Consider the following 26,170-nt stretch of genomic DNA (forward strand, 5'->3'; position numbering starts at 1 on the left):
AAAGCTTAATAAAAGAAAATGAGTCGACAAACTTGATATTAAAATTATGTGACAGGCGAAACTTTCTGGGGCTATTGATAGCAACAGCTAATACAAATTGAAAACATGAAATGTTACAATTAACAAAAAAAAAATGTATACAGTGGGCATCACTACAAATTTACCCTGAATATATTGTGGATAGCAGCAATATGTCCTAACTATCCACTTACTGGGAAAAACAAAAAATCAAAAGAATTCTATAACAGATGCAATCCCCGGTAAAAGCGCAAAAATTAAGTGCAAGTGAGATGAATATAGATAGGCATCATGCTGCAAGCAGACTAGTACTAACAAAGGTTCAAGCAAAGAATAACAGCTGCAAAATTAGGCTGGGTTGTCCAATCAGAGGCCGCCCTTCTGTTTCAAGGTGATCTTGTCCCCGAGACTGAGGGCAATGCCTTGAGTCTTGCTTCTAATTCTGATGTATCCACTGAGCTTACCATCTGCTTGTTTCTCAACACTCACATTCACCAAAGCATCCTCCCCGAAAACACTCTTTGCGTACAGATTGGCAGCGAGGACTCCACATTCTCCTTCCAGTGCCAATCTAATGCCCAATTAGCCAGGGACGAGCAGGAATAAATGAGCACCAATCATCCGCCCAGAAGGCATAAAGAGATTTAAAAGAAAATACACTTACTCCTATATGCATGTTACACGTATTTACGCACCTATGGAAAATGTCAATATTGAACTGTATTTTGTTTACATTATGACATTGTGGCTAAGTTTTTACGTCACGTGTGCTACTCTACTCCACTTCCATCAATTAGGTGCACTCTACCAAGCATTGGTAACGTATCACACTTGTATAGGTGACCAACATGGCACTACCATTGACAACTATGTCAACTTCTTAAATGATTGTTGTAGAAAATTATATCATATGTACATACGTATATGTTTGTATGCTTGCATGTAAATAGATATGTATGATTCTGTGCATCATGAAAAGAATAATTTATTTCTTCAACAAGTAAATAGATATGTATGATTCTGTGATTCTGTGTATGATAAACATGGTTAATAGAGTGCCAAAACTTACGGTGGAGTCAGGCACTTCATGTTAGTCGCTTTAACAACATGGTTCAGAAATTCCTTCTCGTCCTGAATAACAGTATTTACAGCAACCTGGGGAAAACAGTGTGTTAATGCATAGTAGAATCCAAATGCATCTACCAAGGAAGAGCAGGGGTGGCAAGAAAGAAATTGTAAACTAACATATAAGATACACATTGCTTGTGGATGAGAACCCAAACAAAAGTCCACAGTAAGGAAATGTTATCAAGTCATAAAAAAGAAATCATAATTAAGGACATCTAAGATTCACATTGTCATTTAATGTGAGAAAGAAAACACAGGTCCACAAGCATTAGATATGTAAAGATGATGCATGAGCTAACACCCAAGGATGATTCCGAACCAACACCATCTACAAGAGCCTCCTTTATTCAGCAGTAATTAGATAACACGAAAGCAATTACCCAAGTTGCATCCTGTATGGTGCAACAACCACACAACGTATCCACTAGCACGAGCCCACTGATATACTACTGAATCTATGCCATTAAAAAACTCACAACTATCATTATAACCATAATAACAGCTACCATAATTATTATACTACAGCTTTATTACCAGCACAGCATCATCATAATCATAACCCGAAACTCAAACAATTAAATATCAATGAAGAGGTTCATCACATAAATGCATGTCTTGTAAGCCATATCTGAACATTGGCATTTGTGAACATAAGCATAACATGATCAATTGATGATCATGTAATTGGGTTCAAAGACATCATATCCTTTTGGGTCGTTGTGAAACCATTTCAAAGAAGAAGCATCTAATGATCATATCAATGAAGAACCAAAAAAAATTACATAAAATAAAATAAAATGCAAAACGATATCAAATTACTGTACCTTGTTCTCCCACTCAAACTCAGCCCACATTGTCCTAAATGATACATCAGCACATGACGCAGGAGAGATGTAATCCATTATATCAATATGAATGTCATTGAGAACAATAACTGTTCTCTCAAGCACATTTGAAGAAGTCTCGTATACAATGTTACCGAATATAACTCCCGTTTCAGTTGAAGAGACCTTAATGTTAGCCTTTATCTGTTTGCTTGATTCCGGAGCTAGCGTATAGTTTTGTGGACGCTCAACAAGTTTCAGATCACCCATTGTTGCCAACTCCAAGCACAAATTCTGAAGGGTTTCCTTGGTTCGATTGATGACGGTAACATCAAGAACAATGTCATAATGATTAACTGTTACATAGGCTTCAGCATAAACAGGATCACTGAATCCTGTGAGTTGAAGAATGCGGTTGAGTTTGTTTGCATCATCTCTATCCTTTGTGAATTCTCCAGTAGCACGTTTGAGATCATCTTGAACCGCATCTTCCAACTCGAGCTGGCTCAAACCCTGAAAAAAAAATTGTGTACATATAAAAAAAGCATCCAAACAATGTGATGAAAACAATGGTTTTAGCAGTCTATCCGAATTGAGACAAGAAAAGCCTAATGCTGCCTTACCTTTCTGCTCTTAAGATGGTAGAAATCAATAAGGTCATCTGGTTGTGCACTCAATATCTGAGCTTTAGCTTTAGTTTCCTCTGTTTCGAGGAGCTGCTTATCTGCAAGCATTTTCACAAAGCTCTGTCTACATGACTCTAGCCATATCTTCCTCACTTCTTCACCTTTATGGCATAGTAACCTGATGCAAAGAACTATTCTATCTCGAGAATCATTATCAATCGGATGTGGAAGGACCGAGGATTGACCCAATTGAAGCATAGAGACCATGATCAACAATGCCTGTGTAGTTGCCTTGTTCACTTCAGCCTTTGAAGGCTGAATCTCTTCCAATCTCAAAACCAGCTTTGTTAATGTGCAAGCTACAACTGTCTCAAGGAAAAAATCACCCGAGAGAATCAATGATCTCAAGTTCCCCACGGAAGCCAAAGATCCTTGAACCAGGACAGGCGCAGACATAGCAGTTTCCAGTGCAGCAGACTGGGTGGCATAGGTCCCATCTGCAAGTATCACAGGCCTCCTAGAAGACACAGTGGTCGAGCTTACCACCTGAGAATTCTTTGTAGCATCTTGTGCCTCTTTTTCCTCAGAAGCTGTGTAAAATGGGAGATCCCCAAGACACTGCTTAATGGTTGCAATCCCACTCTCAACTTCAGAGAGCGAGAGACAATACTCCCCGATAATCCAGAGGGAATGAGTGCAAACCCTCGAATTGCGGATCTGGTAGAAAGTATCTAGCAACCTCGTTATTACAGAAACACGCAGCTTGGGGTTCGTTTCAATAATCTCACGCACAAAAACAGCCACATCCAGGGCTGAAGCAACATTGGTATCGCCCAAGAAATCCATCAAAGGATGCACCACCGTGCTTGCCACCTCAGGAAACTTAACTGCGCATGCATATATTGCTTGCACTAACATCTGCCTATACTCCCCATTCTTCTCAAGCTCCCCACTCTGGGTCTTCACGACCTCCTTCTTCAACATCATCACAACCTGATTAATATTCCTGGGTGTAATCAAATCAAGCACAATATCAAGAGTCTTCCTCCTAATATCCACATTCGGACTTGACAGTGCCCTCAGCACATCCATAACCAACTCAACCATAATCTCCCTATGGGAAGCCTTGAGCTCACTAATCCTATCCAGCAAAATCAACTTCACATTGTTATCGCTCTGCGACAGCAGCAACTGAGAATAAGTGTTGGCTGCTGCTTTTATGGCCGTAGGTGCCGAAGACAACGACACAAGCGTTCCAGCACACTCATAAACAACGGCACTCGACGGTGCATCCAGCAACGATATAATAATCTTAATGTACTTGGATTTCTCACCCTTATTCACTCTACAGACCTTCTTAATCAATTCCAACACGACCATTTGGAGCTGTTCACCCCACTCAATAATCCTACCGATATGTGTAAACAAATAATTCACAGCCCTATCTTGCGCGCAATTAAAGAGCATAAGGAAAGCATTTCGCTTACTGGAAGGGTCCTGCTCGGAGGCCAAGAACCGATCGATGATCTCCGGCGCGCTATCCAGCAATGTCTCCCCCTGCGGAAGCCTATACACGAACATGATCGCCAGCACGGCATTTCGTCGAACAAATGGGTGGCGGTGCTCCAAATTGGTGAGAATCGAAGGGATCAGAGGCTCGATGATCTCGGCCTCGTTCAATCGGCAGAGAAATCGCAGCGTAACGCCTCGGATGTACTCGTTCGGGTGCTGAAGATTGTTGCGGAGGTTCTGGCAGATGAGAATCATCTCCGGGAGGATCTTGCCTTTGGAGTCGGTTTTCTCTACGATCTCAAGGTAGAGGAGGAGGAGCTTCTGGACTGTGTGGTCCTCGGAGGGCAGTACGTATCGGATGATGGTGATAAAGAGATGGGGAATGGTGTCGCCGTTGAGGAGGAGCATGATGGCCTTCTTGAGGGCTTCGATCTTCAATTCGACGTCGTTTCCTTCAAGGGCTTCCTTAATCTCGTTGGCTAGGGCTGGTGTGCCTTTGTCGAAGTGGACGAGGAGAGTGCATGACTTCTCCATCATTGGGGATCCGACTCGGAATTGGATCTCAGGGAATCAGAAATGCCGGATCTAAATGAGAGAAATGAGAAGGAGGAGAAGAACAAGAAGAGATCTGGGTTTGTTTTGGTTGTGGTGGATCCGATTTGGTGTCTGGTGTTGGCTTTGGCTTAGATTGGAAGTGACTACTGCTGAATTTATCTTGTGTTGCGCCTAAGGAATTTGTCTTGTGTTGCGCTCAATCATTTATCAAGTAGAAAGTTTGGTGTTTGGCCCTTTTAGGCTTTGATGTATACAATTTGGAGAGTTTTAAATCGCCCCGACGGCATGGCATGGCGCTGGTTTTTGAGAAGAAAATATATTTCATTAAAAAAAAAAAACCATGAAACATACAGAGTGAGTAAACCAAGATAAAGATTCAAGAATTAGTGACAGGCCCAAAGGGCCCAACAAGAAAATAAAAACAAGTGTGAGGCCTTGATAATAAAAATATGGAATAGAAAGGTAACAATATAAAAAGCAAGCTCGCAAGAATACAAATGATTTGAAGTTAATTGTATATTTTTTATTAAATTAAAGAAAATGGCTTGATAATTAAAATAATTTAAATAAATATCTCTCTCTTTCCCTTCAAAAAAATAAAAGTCACTAAAAATATTTTGGCATATAGAGCTTGTGGTCATCCTTTACAAACCGATTTCGTAGCGTCGGGAAAATCTTACATAGGCCAAATGAGAAGGGAGAAATTTACTTTGATGTTAACCACAAATTAATTACAATTATTATTTATACCATATTTATTAAGTTCGATAAACATTTTATCAATAAATGTGTTACGCAGAACATTATTCTTTTCTCAAACCATATGGTATTTTGTTCAAAAACTTGGGACATTGATCCATGACTAACATAAAATTAGTTGAGCAATCTTGCTCTTCCAACTTTTGATATTCATTCAAATCAAACTTTTATTAATTAAAGATTGAAAGCAATTACCCAAATAAGTACGAATTAATCTATTTTTTTAAATTGAAATGTTGCAGTTTTAATTATTAAATTGTTTTATTTTATTTTATAAAAAGGCAATAAAATTTTATTAGATCAAAAAGAAAAAATAGTACAAAGGACATAGACTCTATAACAAGATGGCAGACATCGGTAAAACTTCCCCAAGTCAACTGCAAAAGATGAAATAATGATCTGGAAAACTCACACAGCTTAATAAAAGAAAATGAGTCCATAAACTTGATATTAAAATATGTGACAGGCGAAACTTGCTGGGGGTATTGATAGCAACAGCTAATACAAATTGAAAACAGGAAATGTTACAATTAACAACAGAAATGTATACGGTGGGCATCGCTACAAAATTACTTGAAAAACATTGTGGATGGCAGCAATATGTCCACACCATCCTCTTACTGGGAAAAGCAAAAAAAGCAAAAGAATCCTATAACAAACACGATCCTCAGTAAAAGGTTGAAGCAAGAATAACGGCTGCAAAATTAGGCTGTGTCCAATCAGAGGCCGCCCTTCTGTTTCAAGGTGATCTTGTCCCCAAGACTGAGGGCAATGCCTTGAGTCTTGCTTCTAATTCTGATGTATCCACTTAGCTTACCATCGGCTTGTTTCTCAACACTCACATTCACCAAAGCATCCTCCCCGAAAACACTCTTTGCGTACAAATTTGCAGCGAGGACTCCACACTCTCCTTCCAGTGCCGATCTAGTGCCCAATTAGCGAGGGATAAGCAGAAATTAATGACCATCAATCATCCGCTCAGAAGGCGTAAAGAGATTAAAAGGAAAATACACTTACTGTTATATGCATGTTACATGTATAAGCACCTATGGAAAATGTCAAAGTTCAACTGAATTTTATTTACATTATGACATGGTCACTAAGTTTTTAAGTCATGTGCACATTTGTAGAGGTGGACAACATGGCACTACCATCGACAACTATGTAACCTTCTTAAATCATTGTTGTATGAAATTATATATATGTATATGTTTGTATGGTTGCATGTAAATAGCTATGTACAATTCTGTGCATCATGAAAAGAATAATTTATTTCTTCAACATGCAACAGAGTAAATGATAAACATGGTTAATAGAGTCCCAAAACTTACGGTGGAGTCAGGCACTTCATGTTAGTCGCTTTAACAACATGGTTCAGAAATTCCTTTTCGTCCTGAATAATAGTATTTACAGCAACCTGGGGAAAAGAGTGTGTTAATGCATAGTAGAATCCAAAGACATACCAAGAGCAAAATTACAATAAGGATGACAAGAAATAATTTTTAAACTGAAATATAAACACATCTGCTTTTGAAGGAGAACCCAAACACAAGTCCAAAGAAAGGAAATATTATCAAGTTGTAAAAAAGAATCATAATTAAGGACATGTAAGAAGCACATTGTCATTTGATGTGAGAAAAGAAAACACAAGTCCACGAGCACTAGATAAGTAAAGATGATGCATGAGCTAACAACCAAGGATGATTCAGAAGCAGCACCATCTGCAAGAGCCTACTTTATCCAGCAGGAATTAGATTAATATGAAAGAAATTACCCAGTTTGCTTCATGTATGGTGCAACAACCACACAATGCATCCACTAGCATGAGGCATTGACATACTATTGAATCTATTCCATTAGAAAGCTCACAACTATCATTATAACCATAATAACCATCACCATAATTATTATATTACATTTATTATTGGCACAGCATCATCATAATCATAACCAGTAAATGTCACTCAAGAGGTTCATTATATAAATGCATGTCTTGTAAACCTTATCTGAACATTCGCATTCGTGAACTTAGGAATTACATGAAAAATGGATGATTATGTAGTCGGGTTCAAAGGCATCATATCGTTTTGGGTCATTGTGAAACCATTTCAAAGAAGAAGCACCAAATGATCACATCAATGAAGCACAAAAAATTTAAAAATAAAATAAAATGCAAAACCATATCAAATCAGGGTACCTTGTTTTCCCACTCAAACTCAGCCCACATTGTCCTAAATGACACATCAGCACATGATGCAGGAGAGATGTAATCCATTATATCAATATGGATGTCATTGAGAACAATAACCGATCTGTCAAGCACATTTGAAGAAGCCTCGTATACAATGTTACCAAATATAACTCCTGTTTCAGTTGAAGAGACCTTAATGTTTGCCTTTATCTGTTTGCTTGATTCCGGAGCTAGCGTATAGTTTTGTGGACGCTCAACAAGTTTCAGATCACCCATTGTCGCCAACTCCAAGCACAAATTCTGAAGGGTTTCCTTGGTTCGATTGATGACGGTAACATCAAGAACAATGTCATAATGATTAACTGTTACATAGGCTTCAGCATAAACAGGATCACTGAATCCTGTGAGCTGAAGAATGCGGTTGAGTTTGTTTGCATCATCTTTATCCTTTGTGAATTCTCCAGTAGCACGTTTGAGATCATCTTGAACCGCATCTTCCAACTCGAGTTGGCTCATACCCTGAAAAAAAAAAATATGTACATATAAAAAAGCATCCAAAGTTCCAAACTATGTGATGAAAACAATGGTTTTAGCAGTCTATCCGAATTGAGACAAGAAAAGCCTGATGCTGCCTTACCTTTCTGCTCTTAAGATGGTAGAAATCAATAAGGTCATCTGGTTGTGCACTCAATATCTGGGCCTTAGCTTTAGTTTCCTCTGTTTCAAGGAGCTGCTTATCTGCAAGCATTTTCACAAAGCTCTGTCTACATGACTCTAGCCATATCTTCCTTACTTCTTCACCTTTATGGCATAGTAACCGAATGCAAAGAACTATTCTATCTCGAGAATCATTATCAATCGGATGTGGAAGGACCGAGGATTGACCCAATTGAAGCATAGAGACCATGATCAACAATGCCTGTGTAGTTGCCTTGTTCACTTCAGCCTTTGAAGGCTGAATCTCTTCCAGTCTCAAAACCAGCTTCGTTAATGTGCAAGCTACAACTGTCTCAAGGAAAAAATCACCCGAGAGAATCAATGATCTCAAGTTCCCCACGGAGGTCAAAGATCCTTGAACCAGGACAGGTGCAGACATAGCAGTTTCCAGTGCAGCAGACTGGGTGGCATAGGTCCCATCTGCAAGTATCACAGGCCTCCTAGAAGACACAGTGGTCGAGCTTACCACCTGAGAATTCTTTGTAGCATCTTGTGCCTCTTTTTCCTCAGAAGCCGTGTAAAATGGGAGCTCCCCAAGACACTGCTTAATGGTTGCAATCCCACTCTCAACTTCAGAAAGCGAGAGACAATACTCCCCGATAATCCAGAGGGAATGAGTGCAAACCCTTGAATTGCGGATCTGGTAGAAAGTATCTAGCAGCCTCGTTATTATAGAAACACGCAGCTTGGGGTTGGTTTCAATAATCTCACGCACAAAAACAGCCACATCCAGGGCTGAAGCAACATTGGTATCGCCCAAGAAATCCATCAAAGGATGCACCACCGTGCTTGCCACCTCAGGAAACTTAACTGCGCATGCATATATTGCTTGCACTAACATCTGCCTATACTCCCCATTCTTCTCAAGCTCCCCACTCTGGGTCTTCACGACCTCCTTCTTCAACATCATCACAACCTGATTAATATTCCTGGGTGTAATCAAATCAAGCACAATATCAAGAGTCTTCCTCCTAATATCCACATTCGGACTTGACAGTGCCCTCAGCACATCCATAACCAACTCAACCATAATCTCCCTATGGGAAGCCTTGAGCTCACTAATCCTATCCAGCAAAATCAACTTCACATTGTTATCACTCTGCGACAGCAGCAACTGAGAATAAGTGTTGGCTGCTGCTTTTATGGCCGTAGGTGCCGAAGACAACGACACAAGCGTTCCAGCACACTCATAAACAACGGCACTCGACGGTGCATCCAGCAACGATATAATAATCTTAATGTACTTGGATTTCTCACCCTTATTCACTCTACAGACCTTCTTAATCAATTCCAACACGACCATTTGGAGCTGTTCCCCCCACTCAATAATCCTACTGATATGTGTAAACAAATAATTCACAGCCCTATCTTGGGCGCAATTAAAGAGCATAAGAAAAGCATTTCGCTTACTGGAAGGGTCCTGCTCGGAGGCCAAGAACCGATCGATGATCTCCGGCGCGCTATCCAGCAATGTCTCCCCCTGCGGAAGCCTATACACGAACATGATCGCCAGCACGGCATTTCGTCGAACAAATGGGTGGCGGTGCTCCAAATTGGTGAGAATCGAAGGGATCAGAGGCTCGATGATCTCGGCCTCGTTCAATCGGCAGAGAAATCGCAGCGTAACGCCTCGGATGTACTCGTTCGGGTGCTGAAGATTGTTGCGGAGGTTCTGGCAGATGAGGATCATCTCCGGGAGGATCTTGCCTTTGGAGTCAGTTTTCTCTATGATCTCAAGGTAGAGGAGGAGGAGCTTCTGGACCGTGTGGTCCTCGGAGGGCAGTACGTATCGGATGATGGTGATGAAGAGCTGGGGAATGGTCTCGCCGTTGAGGAGGAGCATTATGGCCTTCTTGAGGGCTTCGATCTTCAATTCGACGTCGTTTCCTTCTAGGGCTTCTTTGATCTCGTTGGCTAGGGCCGGTGTGCCTTTGTCGAAGTGGACGAGAAGAGTGCATGACTTCTCCATCATTAGAGATCCGAATCGGAATTGGATCTCAGGGAATGGGAAATACCAGATCTAAATTAGATCAATGAGAAGGAGAAGAAGAGATCTGGCTTTGATTTGGTGGTGGTGGATTTGTTGTCTGGTGTTGGCTTGGATTGGAAGTGACTGCTGAATTTAGAGAGATGAGGGAGGCAGTGAAAGGAACAGTTGGGTTGGGCCTAAGGAATTTTTGTTGGATTTGGGTTGTGTTGAGTTGGGTTGGGTTGGATAACTTATCAAGTAAAAAGTTTGGTGTTTGGCACTTTTTGCCTTTGATGTTTTTACAATTGTGAAGAACCTGTGAGTAGGAAAGAATGTCATCTATACTTTTGATTAACAAAATAATCAACCTTACACTAACAAATCCTTCACACCAATAATAATAAATTAAAAATCATCCTAAATCGGGTTCCATCGCCAATGCAATTCACAAATTGAAAAAAGAAGGTGTTTTATGATGAAATAAGTGGGACTGTTAAAACTCAACATCATAGTTCTTTGCACAAATAAGAGTTCTGTCTGCAGTCATTGGTTTATAATGAAGTTGGTTGAATGTGTAGAAATTTTTCTATGTAACTATCACAAAGATGATGTTAAAGTCCACTCATTCATATTATAACACGTGTCCTAATTATCGGTTCTGAAGTCTCAAAGAAAACCTAGAAAGGTTAAAAGCGTCACATATGATTTTCTTGTTAAATGTCTCTTCTTGCCCAGTTTCAGCAATGGCCACTAAATGAGCCCAAATCATCCATCTTTTAGAGCAAAAAGTTAAAGTAAGAGTAGAAAGTCATTTGAGGAAGCCCACCAGGTGGCTCAAAACCAAGACAAAAATTAGTGACAGGCTCAAATGGCCCAACAAGAAACTAAAACAAGTGTGAGGCCTTGTTCAGTTGGAATTTACAAATACAAAATTTGATATTTTGATAAGGAAAAAATATGGGATAGAAAGAAAGGTAACAAAATACAAAAAGCAAATTATCTCGCTGCACGCAAACAATACATTACATAGATAGTACAATATGCAATGCAATGATGCAAACAAATGATTTGAAGTTAATTGTATATGTTTTTTAAAATTAAAGAAAATGACTTAGTAATTAAAATAATTAAAATTAATGTCTCTGTCATTCCCTTAAAAAAAAAAAAAAAAAAGTCACTATAAATATTTTGGCATCCTTTACAAACCGATTTCGTATGAAAAATCTTACATAGACCAAACGGGAAGGAAGAAATTGACACTTTGACATTACCCACAAATTAATTACGATTATTATTTATATCATATATATTAGATTTGATAAACATTTGATCAATAAATGTGTTAGGTGTAACATTACACTTTTCTAAAACCATATAGCATTTTATTCAAAAGCCTAGAACATTGACCCGTGACTAACATAAAATTAGTTGAGCAATCTTGCTCTTCCAACTTTTGATATTCATTCAATCAAGCTTTTCTTAATTAAAGATTGAAAGCAATTAGCCAACTAATTAAACAAAATTCACTATAATTATTTTATAACCATCTCAATTTAGAGACAAATCCTAATCCTGCCACCTTAATGATTTGATTAAATTAACCACCATAGTGTACAAGAGAATCCAGCAGCATCCCCACCCCCCTGGACGACTGGGGCATGGCATCTTAAAAATCGTTTTCTTTTAGCAACATTTCCGGGTTATAATACACTTAATGATGATTTAAGAGATTATATTAGGGGAATATTGTGTTGATCTATTTATTTGATCGAATCAGTGAGTAATGATTTCAACTGGAATAACAAGGATGAGGAAACACATTACAGATTGGTCCAACAATGTGAAACGACTTATGTCTTTTCTTAAAGAGGAATCTCTCTTTGTATATAGAAAGACTTAAGTAACTTAAGTATCGAAGCTGAAAAAATATATCTAACTTAAATAAGTAGATCCAGTGTACCAAAACAAGGTGGAGAGAGATTTTATTTTATTTTTCTGAAAATATTAAATATCTAAATTAATCTAAACTTTTTAAATTGAAATGTTGTAGTTTTGATTATAAAGTCACTTTTTTATTTTATAAAAAGACGATAGAATTTTATTAGATCAATATGAAAAAAGAGTACAAAGAACAAAGACTGTAAAGGGAGTTATTCCAATAACAATTTGGCAAACATGAGTAAAACTCCCCCAGTGACTTGAGTCAATCGAAAGATATGAAATGATATGGGGAGAATCACTCTAAAAATTAACTTTTTGTTTATAACACATTTATCTATACATAATTTCATTGATTCTATTGCAATGACATCACATAAAAACTAGCCGCTAACCAACATGACTCTTTTAAAGAGACTAAGAATACGGAGGAAACTCAACTAAGTTTCTGGAATTATGAGAAGAAAAAAACATAGAAAACTCATAGAGTTTATGGACTTTATTGAAGAAACTAAACCAAAACTAAAAAGCTAAAACAAAACCAACAAAAGGAAAACTAACTACTGCTAATCTTTCAAGGCATTATATAGAGAGCGTCACCTAGTTACTTCAAAGTCAGAACACACTAATGAGCAGTGAATCTATTATGACCAAGTTGCAATACCTCAAAGAGCAACCTTGCAAGATGAGGCACAACTAAAGCCAGCTCAACTATGAGACAATCGATAGTCAAAGGAAGAGTAAATCGATATAAGTTTACCAAAAGTCAAAGAATACTGAAGTTCCAATGGGATCCAAAGGAGAACTCCCTTGATCTTTGAAGCATTTTCTTTCTATTAAAATTATTTATTTTATTAAAAAAAATAATAATTATATTCATAAATTAGACATCACGATCATAAGTCATGAGCCCCAATACAAATACCCACAAAAAATTAATACAAAAATAAAAGCATAGATTTAGCAGTCCATGATTAAATATTTATTTAAACAATTATTGCATCATCCTTCCCAAGTTCCCAACAAACACTCTTCTTCGCCAAAATCTGTCCTGGTTGACTCACTTTCCGCTGTTTGAGGCGGATGATTGGCATTTGCAGGTCATTATCAGATTTGGCCACTTCTATTTTCCTTGATAGTTTATTAGTCTACAATAAAGCTCGAGTGCAAAAGTCTAACTGATTTAAAATCTCTACTTATAAGTGACATAACCATAATTTATATATTTTTAAATACAGATAATAGTTAAACTACATAGCGAGAATAATTTATCTCACATATATTAGTCATGAAGGTTCGAACCAGAAACCACTAACAATAAATTAAGATCTATTTTTCAACTGACTAGACCCGTTGACTATAATTTATAATTTTTAAAATTAAGGATTAACAATCTATTCTACAATGTAACTTATGATGTACATATCAAACCCTAAAGTAACTTATTAAAGATAGAATTCAGAAACAAAGAAAAGAAGATAGAAATATCATTATTTATGCATTCTTGGTCGAGAAAAATGGTGGTTGTCTATATTTATTATTTATTTAGAAAGCAAGGTTTGTTTCATACTTTTTCTTTTAGGATCTATCTATTTCTATCAGAAGCACATGGATAATGCCACTCCAACCACCTACAGTCGTCACTCTAATTTTTCCTTTTACAAATAAAACACAAAAAGTCGGGCCTTATGGTCAATAAAATATGAAAGCAGTGTTGCACTTTGGTGTATCACATGGAGGCAAAAAATGGAAACTAAAGTTTATGTTAGAACTCTTATTTTGATATTTAATAATTATTTAAAAAAATTTAGAATAGTTTAGACTATTGCGTGTATAAAAAAAAATATTTATAATTAACAATTTTATCACATTAATGTCAGCGTATATTGCTATATATTTAATGTTCTTGTTTGCCCATCTTTATTTATTATGGATTTCATTCATTATAAGGATCTACATTTATTTGAAAATGTTTACTTTTTTAATCAATCAGATATGTTATGTTATTTGATAGTGAATCCGAAGTATTGATGAGTTAGATCACATTTGAAAATATGATAAAAACTGATGATCTGAGTAAACAAAACAAAAATGCTAAGAACATTACTTTGGGAGGAATTTTCAGTATTAAATTTGGGCACTTCAATTTTTTTATTTTGTATTTTGCCAAGTACCCAAAAAAGAAAAGAAAAACAGAAGCCCAAAAAGAAAAGAGAAAAAAAGAAGAAAGGAAAATGAGGAGTTGTAAGATTTAGGCAAGGTGTCATTATCTCAAGGAAAGTGTCGGTGCTGTAAGAAGGAAGACTTACAAAGCAGAGAGCATAATGAATTCTGAGTAACATATGATAGATATATGGCGTTGTATATCTGCGCTGGACAAATGTCTTTTGTCCACCTTTAAAGTTTTCTAATTTAACTTCAGAACACAATCCCTCTCCTTCCCATCCCAACTATTTATTACCCAAGTACTTTGCTTGATTTTCTAGCAACACCAGTCACTAGGGTTCATTCCTCATCTCTCACTTTCCTGATTTTTTTCTCTTCCTTGTAGGAGAGGGGGAGAGAGAGAGAGAGAGAGAGTGTGTGTGTGTGTGTGTTTGTGTGTTTTGTAGTAAGTAAGTAGGATCTCAGAGTGGAAAAGAGAGTTTTTTTTTTTCAAAAGGAGAGATGGGTGTGGATTTGAGGCAGGTAGTGGCAGGTATTTTGACACTGGCAATGTTTGTGATGCTTGGGAACATGATTAAGAGAGACCATTTTGATTCTGTTGAAGTAAGTCCACCAAATCCCAGCATCACACACTCTTCACAATACTAAAGTTCATCACTTCATCGGATCTGCTTTACTGTTTCTTGTTTGATCTCTCTCTCTCTCTCATTTTGCAGAATAATCACATAAATGTCTTGTGAAGTAGCAATATCTCTGTTTCTGGATTTTCTGTTTCATTTGATTTGTAATCTTTGATGATTTGTGATTGATTTGTTGAAATTGAAGTGGAATAAGAACAAAAAGCATTACTGAGAGGTTCCGTGTCTAATTCTTTTGGTTACTATAGATTTGTTGCTTTAGATTTAGACCACTTTCTGTTAAGTTTAACAGTATCCTTCACCATCCTTTGTTTGTTAGAAACTGAGAAGCAAAATGGATTCAGAATTTGATTCTCTAATAGTTCAAGAAATATTTGTGGTCAACTAAGTCAAAATGGATTCAGTGACATTGATTGGATTCAGGACTCCTGTTTCTTTTCTCTATTGAATTCAGTGGTTTTAATTTCTCTACATTTTTCTTGGCACCCAAAAAGCGTTTCTATAGAAATTTTGTTTCCCTTCTCACCCATTTCCTTTTACGGGTACTTTTCACTTATCACTCTACAATTGTTGTATAGAGTTGTAATGGAGAGCTCATGTAATTTTATTTATTTATTTATGAACTTTAGATTGTTTATTTACGACAAATGAATTTGAGCTAGCACTGATTAACTGGGTTATTCTCTGCATTTTATTCTCTTCTGCTTACATAGGAGAAATTTCCTGGCAGCGGAAGGGATACCTTGGAAAATGCCAAGATTTCAAAGGAGGGCCTCAGCAAGAAGAATAACGGGCCTTGGAAAGATGATGGTCAGGAGCTAAAACCATGTTGGTCTAAGCCATCTGGTAAGTTTTCTTTACATTTTGAAATCTTTGGTTATTTCATATGTTGTTTATTGCAATGATGCGTTGCCTAATTCCTTTTTATAAATTCTTACCTTGGTAGCAGATGATGTAGAGCAGACGGAGGGGTATGTCCTTTTCTCGTTAACAAATGGCCCTGAATACCATGTTTCACAGGTATTTAATCAACAGTTGATTTAGGTGAAAGAGTTATTTGTTTGGATCCTATAATTGATGTCAAATTCCCTTAATATAATTTATCAAAATATCTATAAATTCAGTCCTTTCATCCTTTTATCATTTTTCAGAGCATGCTACATTACGTGTGCATCTGTGTTTTCTCCTATGTCCACTTCATGGAAATGTTTGGCATTGATTCTCTAACATTCTTTTCAATACATCATGGGTGATCTTATGGTTACTTGTAGAGTATTCATATACACCAAACTTATGCCTGGGCATGTTTTAGCTACTTTATAATGTTGGATATCTTGTCAACTTCTGTAAAAGGTTTTCTATTGTACTTCTTAAATTAGCCATTTATTTTGCAATCCAATTCTTTTTCTCTCTGTAATTTGTTCCCTGTTATTCTTCAGATTGCGGATGCTGTTGTCGTGGCAAGGTATCTAGGGGCAACTCTTGTACTTCCTGACATTAGAGGGACCAAACCAGGGGATGAGAGGTTAGTCGGTTGCTAATGCTCTATTAAAAGCCAGCTTTCCCGTGATTATTTATAGTTTCAGACTTAGTAATACTCTTTCCTGTGTTGCTGTTGTCGTTGTGCTTGTGTTTGTTGCTGGTTGTAAAATAGTATACTGGTATACTTTATCTGCGTGAACGAGCCTTATGATGAAACTTTGTGATTATCTTTTCCAGTACGACCATAAAAGAAATTATTTGGTTGGATTTAAATAAAGTTTTTGGCAGGCCACTAATATAACTGAATTCCAGGAACTTTGAAGAGATTTACGATGTTGAGAAGTTTATAAGTAGCTTGGATGGCGTGGTTAGAGTAGCAAAAGAACGACCTGGTAAATTATCAACAAGGAATCTTGCTGCTGTTAAGGTCCCTAATCGGGTTACAGAAGATTACATTGTAGAACACGTGGAACCGATTTATAGATCGAAGGGCAACATAAGGCTGGCAACTTACTTTCCTTCAGTTAATATGAAGAGGATAGAAAGAAAGAGTTCTAGTGATTCAGTTGCATGTCTGGCAATGTTTGGAACTCTAGAGTTGCAACCAGAGATTAACGAAGTGGTCGACTCAATGGTTGAGCGACTGAGAACTTTGAGTCGCAAGTCAAATGGCCAATTTGTAGCAGTGGATTTGAGGGTTGAGATATTGGAGCAGAATGGTTGCCAAGGAGGAGACGAATCCGGAACAAAAAGTTGCTATAATGCACAAGAGGTTGCTTTATTTCTGAGGAAAGTTGGATTTGGAAAGGGTACCACAATCTATTTGACTGAATCAAAATGGGACAGCAGCCTTGATGCTCTGAAAGACATCTTCCCAAAAACTTATATAAAGGTGCAGGCACCTCTGTTCTAGCTTGAATTTTTACTTTATTTATTTATTTTATTTATGTTTGGCTGGCCATATTTCATTTTAATTTAGGATAACTACCTACCTTGGATCTCTTTAAAATCTTTAGTGTGCTTTCTGGTTATTCTTATAGAATTTTGTGTTTTTTTAAGTAGAAACCACTAGCGTTGCTATTTCAGTTGTATATTTTGTACTTAATGCCTCTGGAATTTATTGCAGGATGGCATTATCCCTGCTGACAAGAAGTCAAAGTTCCTGGATTCAGAGGGTTCTGAATTTGAGAAGATCATTGACTTCTACGTATGTTCGCAGAGTGATGTTTTCGTACCAGCCATCTCTGGCTTGTTCTATGCAAATGTGGCGGGTAAGAGAATTGCTTCCAGTAAAACTCAAATACTTGTCCCAACCGACATCTCCGATTCCTCTGCATCTGCCTCTAATTTCATCACACATTATGTCTCAAAGAAGAACCATTTGGCGTATTCATGCCTTTGCTAGTGCCCGTGAGAAGAAACCCGGAAAAAGAAAAGCGTGACAGATGTATTGAAGCCTTCAAAGAGGGTGTTAGCTTTCCCTTAATTGAGCTTGATGCGGTTAAGCAGATGGACATGATAGCTTGTATAATGTATATTTTAAGCTGGCTTACAAGAACCCTAAACATAAATTTTTCTGTTAAGATGATCTTTTAAGACACTCTTTGATAGGGCAGGAAGTTTTCAACCTATAACGGTTCATCTGTCGTTTGTTATATTTCAAAACATTTTTCCTATATTCTTTCCAATCATCTTGTCACATTTTCCGAATCTGGTTGCGCAGAAGGATTATTGTAGTAAAACTATACATGCTATCCCTTGTTCAGAATACTCTCTCTCTCTCTCTCTCTCTCTCTCTCAATGTGTGACTGGTATCAAGATTCATTTTCTGGTACAAAGATTCATCTATATGCATGCAAGAAGATGGCAGATGAAACAAATCTCATATGGGACTTATTGGGTTTGGATCTTAGAACCAGAAGCAAAATAAGGAAATTTAAATATAAAAAAAAGAGTTGGATCAAGATCCAAGGTTGTTTTGTCTATAGTACTTCTGACACAATTAACATATATAACTCTAGGTCATTTAGAAAGATATTAAAAAGAAACATTGATGTTTATAAGAATAATGGGATCTAATCTGTGTCACGTTTTTCTCTCACTTAGTCTTTTGTCTTTGACAGAGTGGTGTGGTGCCCTACTCCCACGAGCTACCTCAGAAACTTGTCTATAATTTCAGCTGTAATTCTAAACCCCTTCACAAAATCAATATCTGATAGATAGTGTTGAGCCAATGGTATTGCAGAACAAGAAATATGTCATCTTATTTGGCAGCCATTATTTTTCTCTTGCTATGATGTGGTGCTGTGCTGCTAATAACTTAGTTGGTGAAGTATACAGATCTATCTAACGGACGGTTGATATTGGCCAAACTGAGTTTCAACAGTTACTATGTGGTGCACCAAGATAGAATTCAGATTTTTGAGAGTGGGGGGGGTGGCTAGGAGAAAATGTAACATTTGGTTGGTTCATGCAAACACCAACTTTTATCATGTATATTAGTTTTGTAGTCGTGTATAATTTTACTTTTCGTACATCAATTGCAAAGAAAGGATATGAAAGAAAAGAAGCGTATAAATAAAATAAAAAGAAGGATCACGTCAAGTAGCCGTCTTAGCTCAGCTGGTAGAGCGCGTGGCTTTTAACCACGTGGTCGTGGGTTCGATTCCCACAGACGGCGTCTGATGATTTCTATATTAATTTTTGCTTAACTTGCCTTGATTGGGATTTTTTTTATTATATATATATATATATATATATTTATTTATAGAGAAACCTTGATAGAGAAATTGATGGTCATGAGTTGGATATGTGCTTATCTTGCTATGATATTACATTTTAATGTTTTCAACTATAAAATTCTGTATCTATTTGCAATTCATGACAATGCATAATCGGAGTAAAGAAATCGTGTTCACCGGTTTTTATTTGTTTATGTTGAACTGAAATCTGCACGCCATGCATATGCATTCACTCTTTTTGTTTCATCTAATCCAACTACTATATTGTGTGTAATATTTGTTTCCTCCTGCTAACTGCATAGTTGTATGCTTTTCCCTTTTCTTTATATCTCGTCTTGCCTCAAACTTTTCATTGCTTATATTTGTGAGATCGATTATAGAGGTAACTAAAGATTATAAACTTGTTAGTGGAATGCTGTGTAATTTGACTTTAGAACTGTATTTGTGGTGGAGTCTCAGCAATCTACAAAAGGCAACACTTAATAATGTCATCACAAATTACACAGCATTCCACTAACAAGTTTATAATCTTTAGTTACCTTTATAATCTTAATCTTAATTACACAGCATTTTCACTAATAAGGTAAATGTAAACAACTATTAAGTTGGGGCGGGAGGGAGTAGTTAGTTTTGATTTGTCTATATGTAATTTAATTATTTTAATTATTTCAAGATATGAGTTTGTAACATGTAACAATTTGAAACGAAACCAAAAATTTGGGGTTTTCAATTCTAATATATTTTAAAGAATAATCATATAATCATAATCCTAGAAAGCCCAAATGTCAAAGGCCCATTGTAAAATCAGAGCATTGTACATATTATAATCATAATCATATGATCTTACTATGAGAGACCATTGTACATACTTCCCTCGCCCAAATGACAATTTTACCAAAACTGCAACCACATTATATTATTAGGGCATAATGAACTCAAGTAGCAACAACATGTAAGGGCCTGGAAACTCATTCACGCTACGCTGGTAACAAACATCACCTCTCAGCATACAAAGGATCATTTGTCAGCATGTCATGGCTCATCCGAGATTCCATTAATAAGATCAGATTGACGCCCTCTAAATTTGGCCAAAACTGCAAAGTTGAACGCCGATATATTTCAAGAAGCCCAAAAAGATGAAATAGACAGAGAGAAGAGAACGAAGCATACCATTTATCAATCATCCAGGTAATAATAGGACCCTGCAGCTTTTTGTTCCCTATCCTTGGTTGACTCCAATTTGTTGATTCTTGGGCGGTAGTTGGTGGGGTCGCGTCTAAATGTGATATCAAGATGCTGCATGCATTATTTTGAAAAGTCAATCAAAATATTCGTGGAGAGAGAGAGAGAGAGAGAGTTCTCCCCCTCTGCATAGCTGAAGGCCAAAATAATTGAGTGAAATGAAGAAGTTGCAAGGCTTACAGATAGGAAGAGATTCATCCCAGTCAACAATGACTGGGGAGCATTTGCAGTACAATCAATCGAGGGCTTGCCCTCATAGACAATAACTCTATCTGCCAAGTAGGTAGCCATGATAAAGTCATGTTCAACCACAAATGCGGTTTTCTTAGCATGTAGGATAAACCTCTTTATCACTTTTGACGCAACAATACGCTGCTCAGAATCAAGATATGCACTTGGTTCATCTATAAGATAAATGTCTGCAGGCTGCATTAAGTAAATATAAGACAGAATAGAATGTGTCAGTCATAGGCAAAACTATAATTCATCGCCTTCCCAGCGTCAAACAATGGAAAGAAAAATGAATGAATCCATGTTTGTGAACATATAATCACATCTATATTTACATTGTTTACTTTGCAGGCAGAGCCCAGCAAGATTTCTACACGAGAAAAATATATTTTACATCCCGGTAGATATAAGACTTTTATACTGAGAACACATGCTTATTCCTCAACCATTATATGCAGACCAAACATGAAAACCATAAACAATTGCTATCTACAAGAAAAAGCATATCTTCAATAGTAGCAAAAGAATCTGATGTGAAAGATCAGAATGAAGAAAAACATAGAACTATTAAGCCTCAAGTCAATATCAAAGAACAATGTCTGGAGGCTCAGAACTTAGAACTCCTAGTGATCACAATATAATGCTCTTATCCTCTCGAGTGTCATGTCCATAAGAAACATGACCCGTGTCAGCAGATCTCATAACAATGGATCCACCATAGAACTGAAGCAACCCAGCATAAGAACACTTCAATGAAGATTAGAGCAACCGTGCAATGAAGGCCCATTTTATAAATTCAATCAACATCTATACTTGCACGGCTAAAAATATGAAAAAACCAACACTACTTCGGATTTTCCAAAAACAGAAATATATCATTCAACTAAACTACTAAACCAACTTGTTCTCCTTTTGTTGAAAGTCAAGAACCTACGAAACTGATAATAATGAATGCTTATTGAAGATTTTCAGGCGTCCAAAATTCATAACCAAGATATATGAAAAAGCTTAACCAATGATTTGTGAGAAGATAAATGAAAATAATTTACCCTCCCGAGGCATAGGCATAATGCAACCCTTTGCAGCTCTCCACCAGAGAGATTCACAACCTCTTGATCCATTAATTGTTCAATAAGAAGAGGCTTCATCACATCTGACATGAACTGGGGATGAGTATATGAATCACGGATTTTTGAATGTAACAAGTGTCTCACAGTGGACGCAAACTTTGGACTGATTTTCTGGGGCTTGTAAGAAACATTGAATTCGGGTATTTCGACATCAGAATCTTCTACAGTATCAGGTTTCAACAGGCCAGCCTGCAAATTGGACAAACATATGCTAACTCAACGTCTCAACCTGCAGTGCAATTATGATTGAAGAAATATAAAATGAAAAGGAAAGAATACCAGCATACGGATAAATGTTGTCTTCCCCGTTCCATTCTCCCCCAGCATTACAATAATCTGAGAATCAGTAAATTCACCCTCAACCACACGAATCCTGAAGTTTCCTTGAGTTTTAGTCATCGATGGGTATCTATATCGTGCATATGACTCAATTTCCTCGGCACTTTCCTGTGGAGTCTCAGCAACCTAGTAAAGGCAACAAAGTAAATCACAAAGTAATGATAAGTCAAAAGCGCATTTCACAGACAAAATTTATAATCTTGCCTTGAAGGTCAGAGATTCATCTCGGAACCTAAGATTTTCTGTAGGAACAAATCCGGCCAAGAAGATGTTGATTCCTTCTCTAACTGAGAAAGGAAGAGTTACAACTCCATATGCACCTGGTTTCCCATATAAGCAGCAAATGAAGTCTGATAAGTAATCCAAGACACTAAGATCATGCTCCACAACAATTACATAGCTGAAAATACAATGAAATATAATTATTAGCAAAACATACAGGAAGACAACCAACAAAAGGAACCCAACAAATCTGCATTGAAAATTTGAGGGAAGAAGATAAATATACAAAAATAAACCTATTAGCCCTGAGCAAAGACCGGACAACTTGGGCTGCTTTAAGCCTCTGTTTCACATCAAGATAACTTGAAGGTTCATCAAACATATATATCTCTGCATTCTGTATGGCAACGACGGCAATGGCAAATCTTTGAAGCTCCCCGCCTGATAAATCCCCTACATTACGCTCTATAACCTGATTTAGATCAAGATCAGCGCATAGTTTTTCCTTCATATCCCTCTCATCTTTCTGGTTGAGCACCTCACCAACATTCCCTTGAACTGCTTTTGGAATGTGATCAACGTACTGGGGCTTTATAATGGCCTGTTAAATACAAAAAATTACAAGTATGCATTTAGCAGGAATAAAACTTTTTAAGTGTCCAAAAACTAACCAAACTCAGCAGCTATAAAATAAACCTAGGACATAACGGACAAAATTTTATTAGTCTAGAAGCTAAACTCATTCCATATAAGTAAGAAAGGTTACAAGCATCAAAATCAAATGGTACCTTCAAATTATCTTCCAGGATACGGGTAAAATAATTCTGCAGCTCCGATCCTCGAAAGTGGGTCAAGATTTCCTGCCAATCTGGAGGATTCTGAAAGAAAAAAAGCCCGTCGAGATAAGAAAATCAAACAATGCACCAAAACGAGTTTGAAAAAATTATACACTTATCAGAGGAGGGGGAAGTTTTGTACGGAGTATTACATTGAAACGACCTAAATTTGGTTTCAACTTTCCCGCCAAAACTTTGAGGGCAGTTGACTTCCCAATGCCATTAGTTCCAACCAAACCAAGAACTTGACCTGGCCTTGGGACTGGTAACCTGAAATTGTAAATCTATGTTATCCCAAACCACATAAATGCTAAAGGGACCACTTGCTAATAATGTGGTTAGGAGCTAACCTGTGTAGTTTGAAAGTGTTAGGCCCATAGCGATGAGTTGTATCTCTGTCTAAATCCTTTGGCAAGTTGATGATTTGGATTGCTTCAAATGGGCATTTCTGCATCATCAGACAGGTTCAGAGTCCAAAGAATGCCTTTAAAAAACAACTACTGTAGAGAAGAAGAAAAATTACAGTAACAACACTTTTTACAGACCTTAACACAGATACCACACCCAATGCACAATTCTTCTGAGATATAAGCAATCTTGGATGCCGGGGTAACCTCGATACATAGTCTACCTTCACATTGATTGATAAAGTAAGACAGTGTATATTTGTAGCAATACAGTACAACCATATATATACAAGAGAAGATAACACAAAAAACAGCTCATTTATGTAAAAGTAGTCATAGTCGCAATGATAATACATAACAGGAACTCACCAATACAGAAACATTAAACCTGTTTGGAGCTGCCTCACTATATGCAGGAGCTCATGCCTGTATTAGTAACCTTTATTAGAAGCTTTCCTTGCTTTTATATACCATGTCATCCCTTTGATTGACTAGCTTCGAGCTTAATTAAGTTTCTGGGTGTTTCTCCTCAAAAGAGGCATTCAATTTTCTTTAATTCCTTTTAGTTACTTGTCAAAATCATCAAGCCATGACCATTTGAACACAAATAATACATTTTATGATTAATAACAGTTCACATGATAAACAATCAGCTGAGGATTCCAAGTAATCAAGAATTTTGCATCAGACAAACCCTAAAGAAACATAAAAGCAAGATCATAATTCAAGAAACAAGAAAATGATTATCTTGAGTAAATCAACAAATCCTGATATTTTATTTTCTTTATGAACAGCAACAGATATATATATATATATATATATATACATACATACATATAAATATTATATAAAAAAAGATAAGGGAAATAATAAAAGGGGGGTAACTATATTATACCAGTCATGACAACAGGACAGCTCTTCTTGCATTCCTGGCGGCACTTCTTGGGTTTGCATCTGTCGGAGCTCACTATTGCTATACGGGTCAACCGGTCTGCCATCTCCTAATCTTCTTCTATCGACATAAAATCCATGGATCAAATTAAGCAAAGGATTAAATGCACACGGGCAGAGCTAGAATTTAGAGGCATCTGCTCTCTTTCTTTGTCTATATTTGCTAATGCATGTAGTGCACATGCACCTACAGTTTCCTTCTCTTCCTCAATTGAATGGATCAAACTAGGGTTGTTGATGGGCCCAAAGCTGTTAAATTTGGGCAAAACTAAATCCAATCCATGTTGGTCAGTTTGTTAAGTTTGCAATCCAATCCAACCTTAGATTGCATGGAAACTTTTTACACAAAGAATTAAAACGTGAAACCATTGTACTTGAACATACATCTCGCAAAAATTGATGTATTTGGAGACGTAAAATAATTTGGTGCAGTTTAAAAGTGCTCATTTCATTCATCCCCAAAAGGCTTGAAGAGAACATATTAATATGCTACGGAAACACAAATAAACTATAAAATATCGCGGAACTGAAAGTAAACAGAAAACCAGCAATTTATCAGAAAGCTAAAATTGATCCATATCCACACCACAAATGAGTTTCTACCGTGCCAATTTTGAATTAAGACCAATAATCTTACTGAATTTCAAATAATAATCAAAACCCTTTTCAGCTATTCTTTGTTCTCGGAGAGAGATAATTTTCAATTTTTCACGAACCCAGATAACACAAGAAGAAAGTACATACATTAAACACTTACTGAGAAAAAAGAAGCGGCAGATGAAATCGTAGTGGTAAGGGAGATTGAGAGGAAGGGAGCGCAGAGCAGCTGAGACTGAAAATGCAAGCTAGAGATATAGGGGCGCAGAGCAGAGAAGAGAAGATACTGAATGACTGTTGAGTATAGGGAGGGGGGTGTGGAGTTGCACGGGAGTTTTGGACGGTGGAGAGGAGACGACTAGTTGACAAAATTAAACAAAAACCTTTTGTGGAGAGGAGACCAGTTAAAGTGATTATATAGAGAAGTGATTCTTCATAAAAGTGTTTTCATGCCTATCTAGAATCTCTCCCAAACAAGTCTATAATATGGGTGACAATTTGTTGTGTTAGTGTCGTGTCATTTTCTCTTCGTGCTAAAAATTAGTTGATCTTATAAGTGAAATTGGCTAAAATAGTCATTTTTCACAACTTCTATTCTAAAATATCTCATTTTACTCTAAAGAGTTCCATTAAAAAGGCGCTCTAGGCATAAATAAAAGGGAACTATATGAGCAATTATAAAATAAAAGTTGTGAAAAATGACTATTTTACAACAAACTCCAATTAAGACTTTGAGTCGTGTCAGTTCATTTGACAGTTTGAGTTGTATAATGTTTGACAGTTCGAGTTACTCAAGAGTTGTAAGCGTAAAATTTTGTCTTTGAGATTAAAACTTGAATGGTAATTATTATCTTTTATATTTATAATTAATGAAGTATCAATTAGGCTCAATTTATGTTTTTTCAGTTACCTGTGAAAGCTAGAGTACTTCAGAAATCATGTTTTTACAGT

General features: G+C 36.9%; 4 protein-coding genes and 1 non-coding gene across 6 annotated transcripts; 2 read left to right on the forward strand and 3 right to left on the reverse strand.

Moving 5' to 3' along the window:
- Positions 1-36: 36 nt before the first annotated feature.
- Positions 37-4,966, reverse strand: LOC117622095 (coatomer subunit beta-1-like). The gene is made up of 4 exons (XM_034352633.1): positions 2,594-4,966; positions 1,971-2,483; positions 1,088-1,173; positions 37-589 (listed from the first exon to the last, which is right to left on the reverse strand). The coding sequence occupies exons 1-4, from the start codon at positions 4,643-4,645 to the stop codon at positions 385-387; spliced, it is 2,856 nt and encodes a 951-aa protein (XP_034208524.1). The 5' UTR covers positions 4,646-4,966; the 3' UTR covers positions 37-384.
- Positions 4,967-5,839: 873 nt separating this feature from the next.
- LOC117622096 (coatomer subunit beta-1-like) lies at positions 5,840-10,471 on the reverse strand. Its single transcript, XM_034352635.1, has 4 exons — positions 8,251-10,471; positions 7,620-8,132; positions 6,754-6,839; positions 5,840-6,346 (listed from the first exon to the last, which is right to left on the reverse strand). Exons 1-4 carry the CDS (start codon positions 10,300-10,302, stop codon positions 6,142-6,144), a joined length of 2,856 nt encoding a protein of 951 aa, XP_034208526.1. The 5' UTR covers positions 10,303-10,471; the 3' UTR covers positions 5,840-6,141.
- Positions 10,472-14,517: 4,046 nt separating this feature from the next.
- LOC117620730 (protein MANNAN SYNTHESIS-RELATED 1-like) lies at positions 14,518-18,293 on the forward strand. Its single transcript, XM_034350906.1, has 6 exons — positions 14,518-15,006; positions 15,755-15,887; positions 15,991-16,061; positions 16,481-16,566; positions 16,836-17,415; positions 17,650-18,293. Exons 1-6 carry the CDS (start codon positions 14,905-14,907, stop codon positions 17,926-17,928), a joined length of 1,251 nt encoding a protein of 416 aa, XP_034206797.1. The 5' UTR covers positions 14,518-14,904; the 3' UTR covers positions 17,929-18,293.
- An 837-nt stretch (positions 18,294-19,130) lies between these two features.
- On the forward strand, positions 19,131-19,203 carry TRNAK-UUU. The gene has a single exon. It is a non-coding gene; the product is annotated as a tRNA-Lys (tRNA).
- Positions 19,204-20,002: 799 nt separating this feature from the next.
- On the reverse strand, positions 20,003-25,672 carry LOC117620731 (ABC transporter E family member 2-like). Of its 2 annotated transcripts, none has more exons than XM_034350907.1 (13): positions 25,380-25,672; positions 24,567-24,683; positions 23,810-23,895; positions 23,615-23,712; positions 23,417-23,534; positions 23,217-23,306; positions 22,725-23,029; positions 22,411-22,606; positions 22,147-22,332; positions 21,787-22,056; positions 20,687-20,932; positions 20,435-20,560; positions 20,003-20,358 (listed from the first exon to the last, which is right to left on the reverse strand). In XM_034350907.1, the coding sequence occupies exons 2-12, from the start codon at positions 24,667-24,669 to the stop codon at positions 20,441-20,443; spliced, it is 1,818 nt and encodes a 605-aa protein (XP_034206798.1). In that variant the 5' UTR covers positions 24,670-24,683; positions 25,380-25,672; the 3' UTR covers positions 20,003-20,358; positions 20,435-20,440. The 2 variants fall into 2 exon arrangements, with proteins under 2 accessions (XP_034206798.1, XP_034206799.1); XM_034350908.1 differs by having other exon boundaries at positions 24,567-24,680; positions 25,380-25,613.
- Between the last annotated feature and the right edge of the window lie 498 nt (positions 25,673-26,170).

The sequence above is a fragment of the Prunus dulcis genome, chromosome 3 (genome assembly GCF_902201215.1).
Source record: "Prunus dulcis chromosome 3, ALMONDv2, whole genome shotgun sequence".
Lineage (NCBI taxonomy): Eukaryota > Viridiplantae > Streptophyta > Magnoliopsida > Rosales > Rosaceae > Prunus > Prunus dulcis.

What these genes read in the sequence shown, in the direction of transcription:
- LOC117622095 (XM_034352633.1), bottom strand. Translation starts at nt 4,645, where the DNA reads ATGATGGAGAAGTCATGCACTCTCCTCGTCCACTTCGACAAAGGCACA. An exon ending in AGTTTGAGTGGGAGAACAAG is followed by an intron (nt 1,174 to 1,970) that starts GTACAGTAATTT and finishes TGTTTTCCCCAG; the next exon opens with GTTGCTGTAAATACTGTTAT. An exon ending in ATGAAGTGCCTGACTCCACC is followed by an intron (nt 590 to 1,087) that starts GTAAGTTTTGGC and finishes ATTGGGCATTAG; the next exon opens with ATTGGCACTGGAAGGAGAAT.
- LOC117620731 (XM_034350907.1), bottom strand. Translation starts at nt 24,669, where the DNA reads ATGGCAGACCGGTTGACCCGTATAGCAATAGTGAGCTCCGACAGATGC. An exon ending in TATGCCTATGCCTCGGGAGG is followed by an intron (nt 20,933 to 21,786) that starts GTAAATTATTTT and finishes TACTTAATGCAG; the next exon opens with CCTGCAGACATTTATCTTAT. An exon ending in GGATGAATCTCTTCCTATCT is followed by an intron (nt 20,561 to 20,686) that starts GTAAGCCTTGCA and finishes TAATGCATGCAG; the next exon opens with CATCTTGATATCACATTTAG.
- LOC117622096 (XM_034352635.1), bottom strand. Translation starts at nt 10,302, where the DNA reads ATGATGGAGAAGTCATGCACTCTTCTCGTCCACTTCGACAAAGGCACA. An exon ending in ACCATCTTAAGAGCAGAAAG is followed by an intron (nt 8,133 to 8,250) that starts GTAAGGCAGCAT and finishes TTTTTTTTTCAG; the next exon opens with GGTATGAGCCAACTCGAGTT. An exon ending in ATGAAGTGCCTGACTCCACC is followed by an intron (nt 6,347 to 6,753) that starts GTAAGTTTTGGG and finishes ATTGGGCACTAG; the next exon opens with ATCGGCACTGGAAGGAGAGT.
- LOC117620730 (XM_034350906.1), top strand. Translation starts at nt 14,905, where the DNA reads ATGGGTGTGGATTTGAGGCAGGTAGTGGCAGGTATTTTGACACTGGCA. An exon ending in ATGTTGGTCTAAGCCATCTG is followed by an intron (nt 15,888 to 15,990) that starts GTAAGTTTTCTT and finishes CCTTGGTAGCAG; the next exon opens with ATGATGTAGAGCAGACGGAG. An exon ending in CTGAATACCATGTTTCACAG is followed by an intron (nt 16,062 to 16,480) that starts GTATTTAATCAA and finishes GTTATTCTTCAG; the next exon opens with ATTGCGGATGCTGTTGTCGT.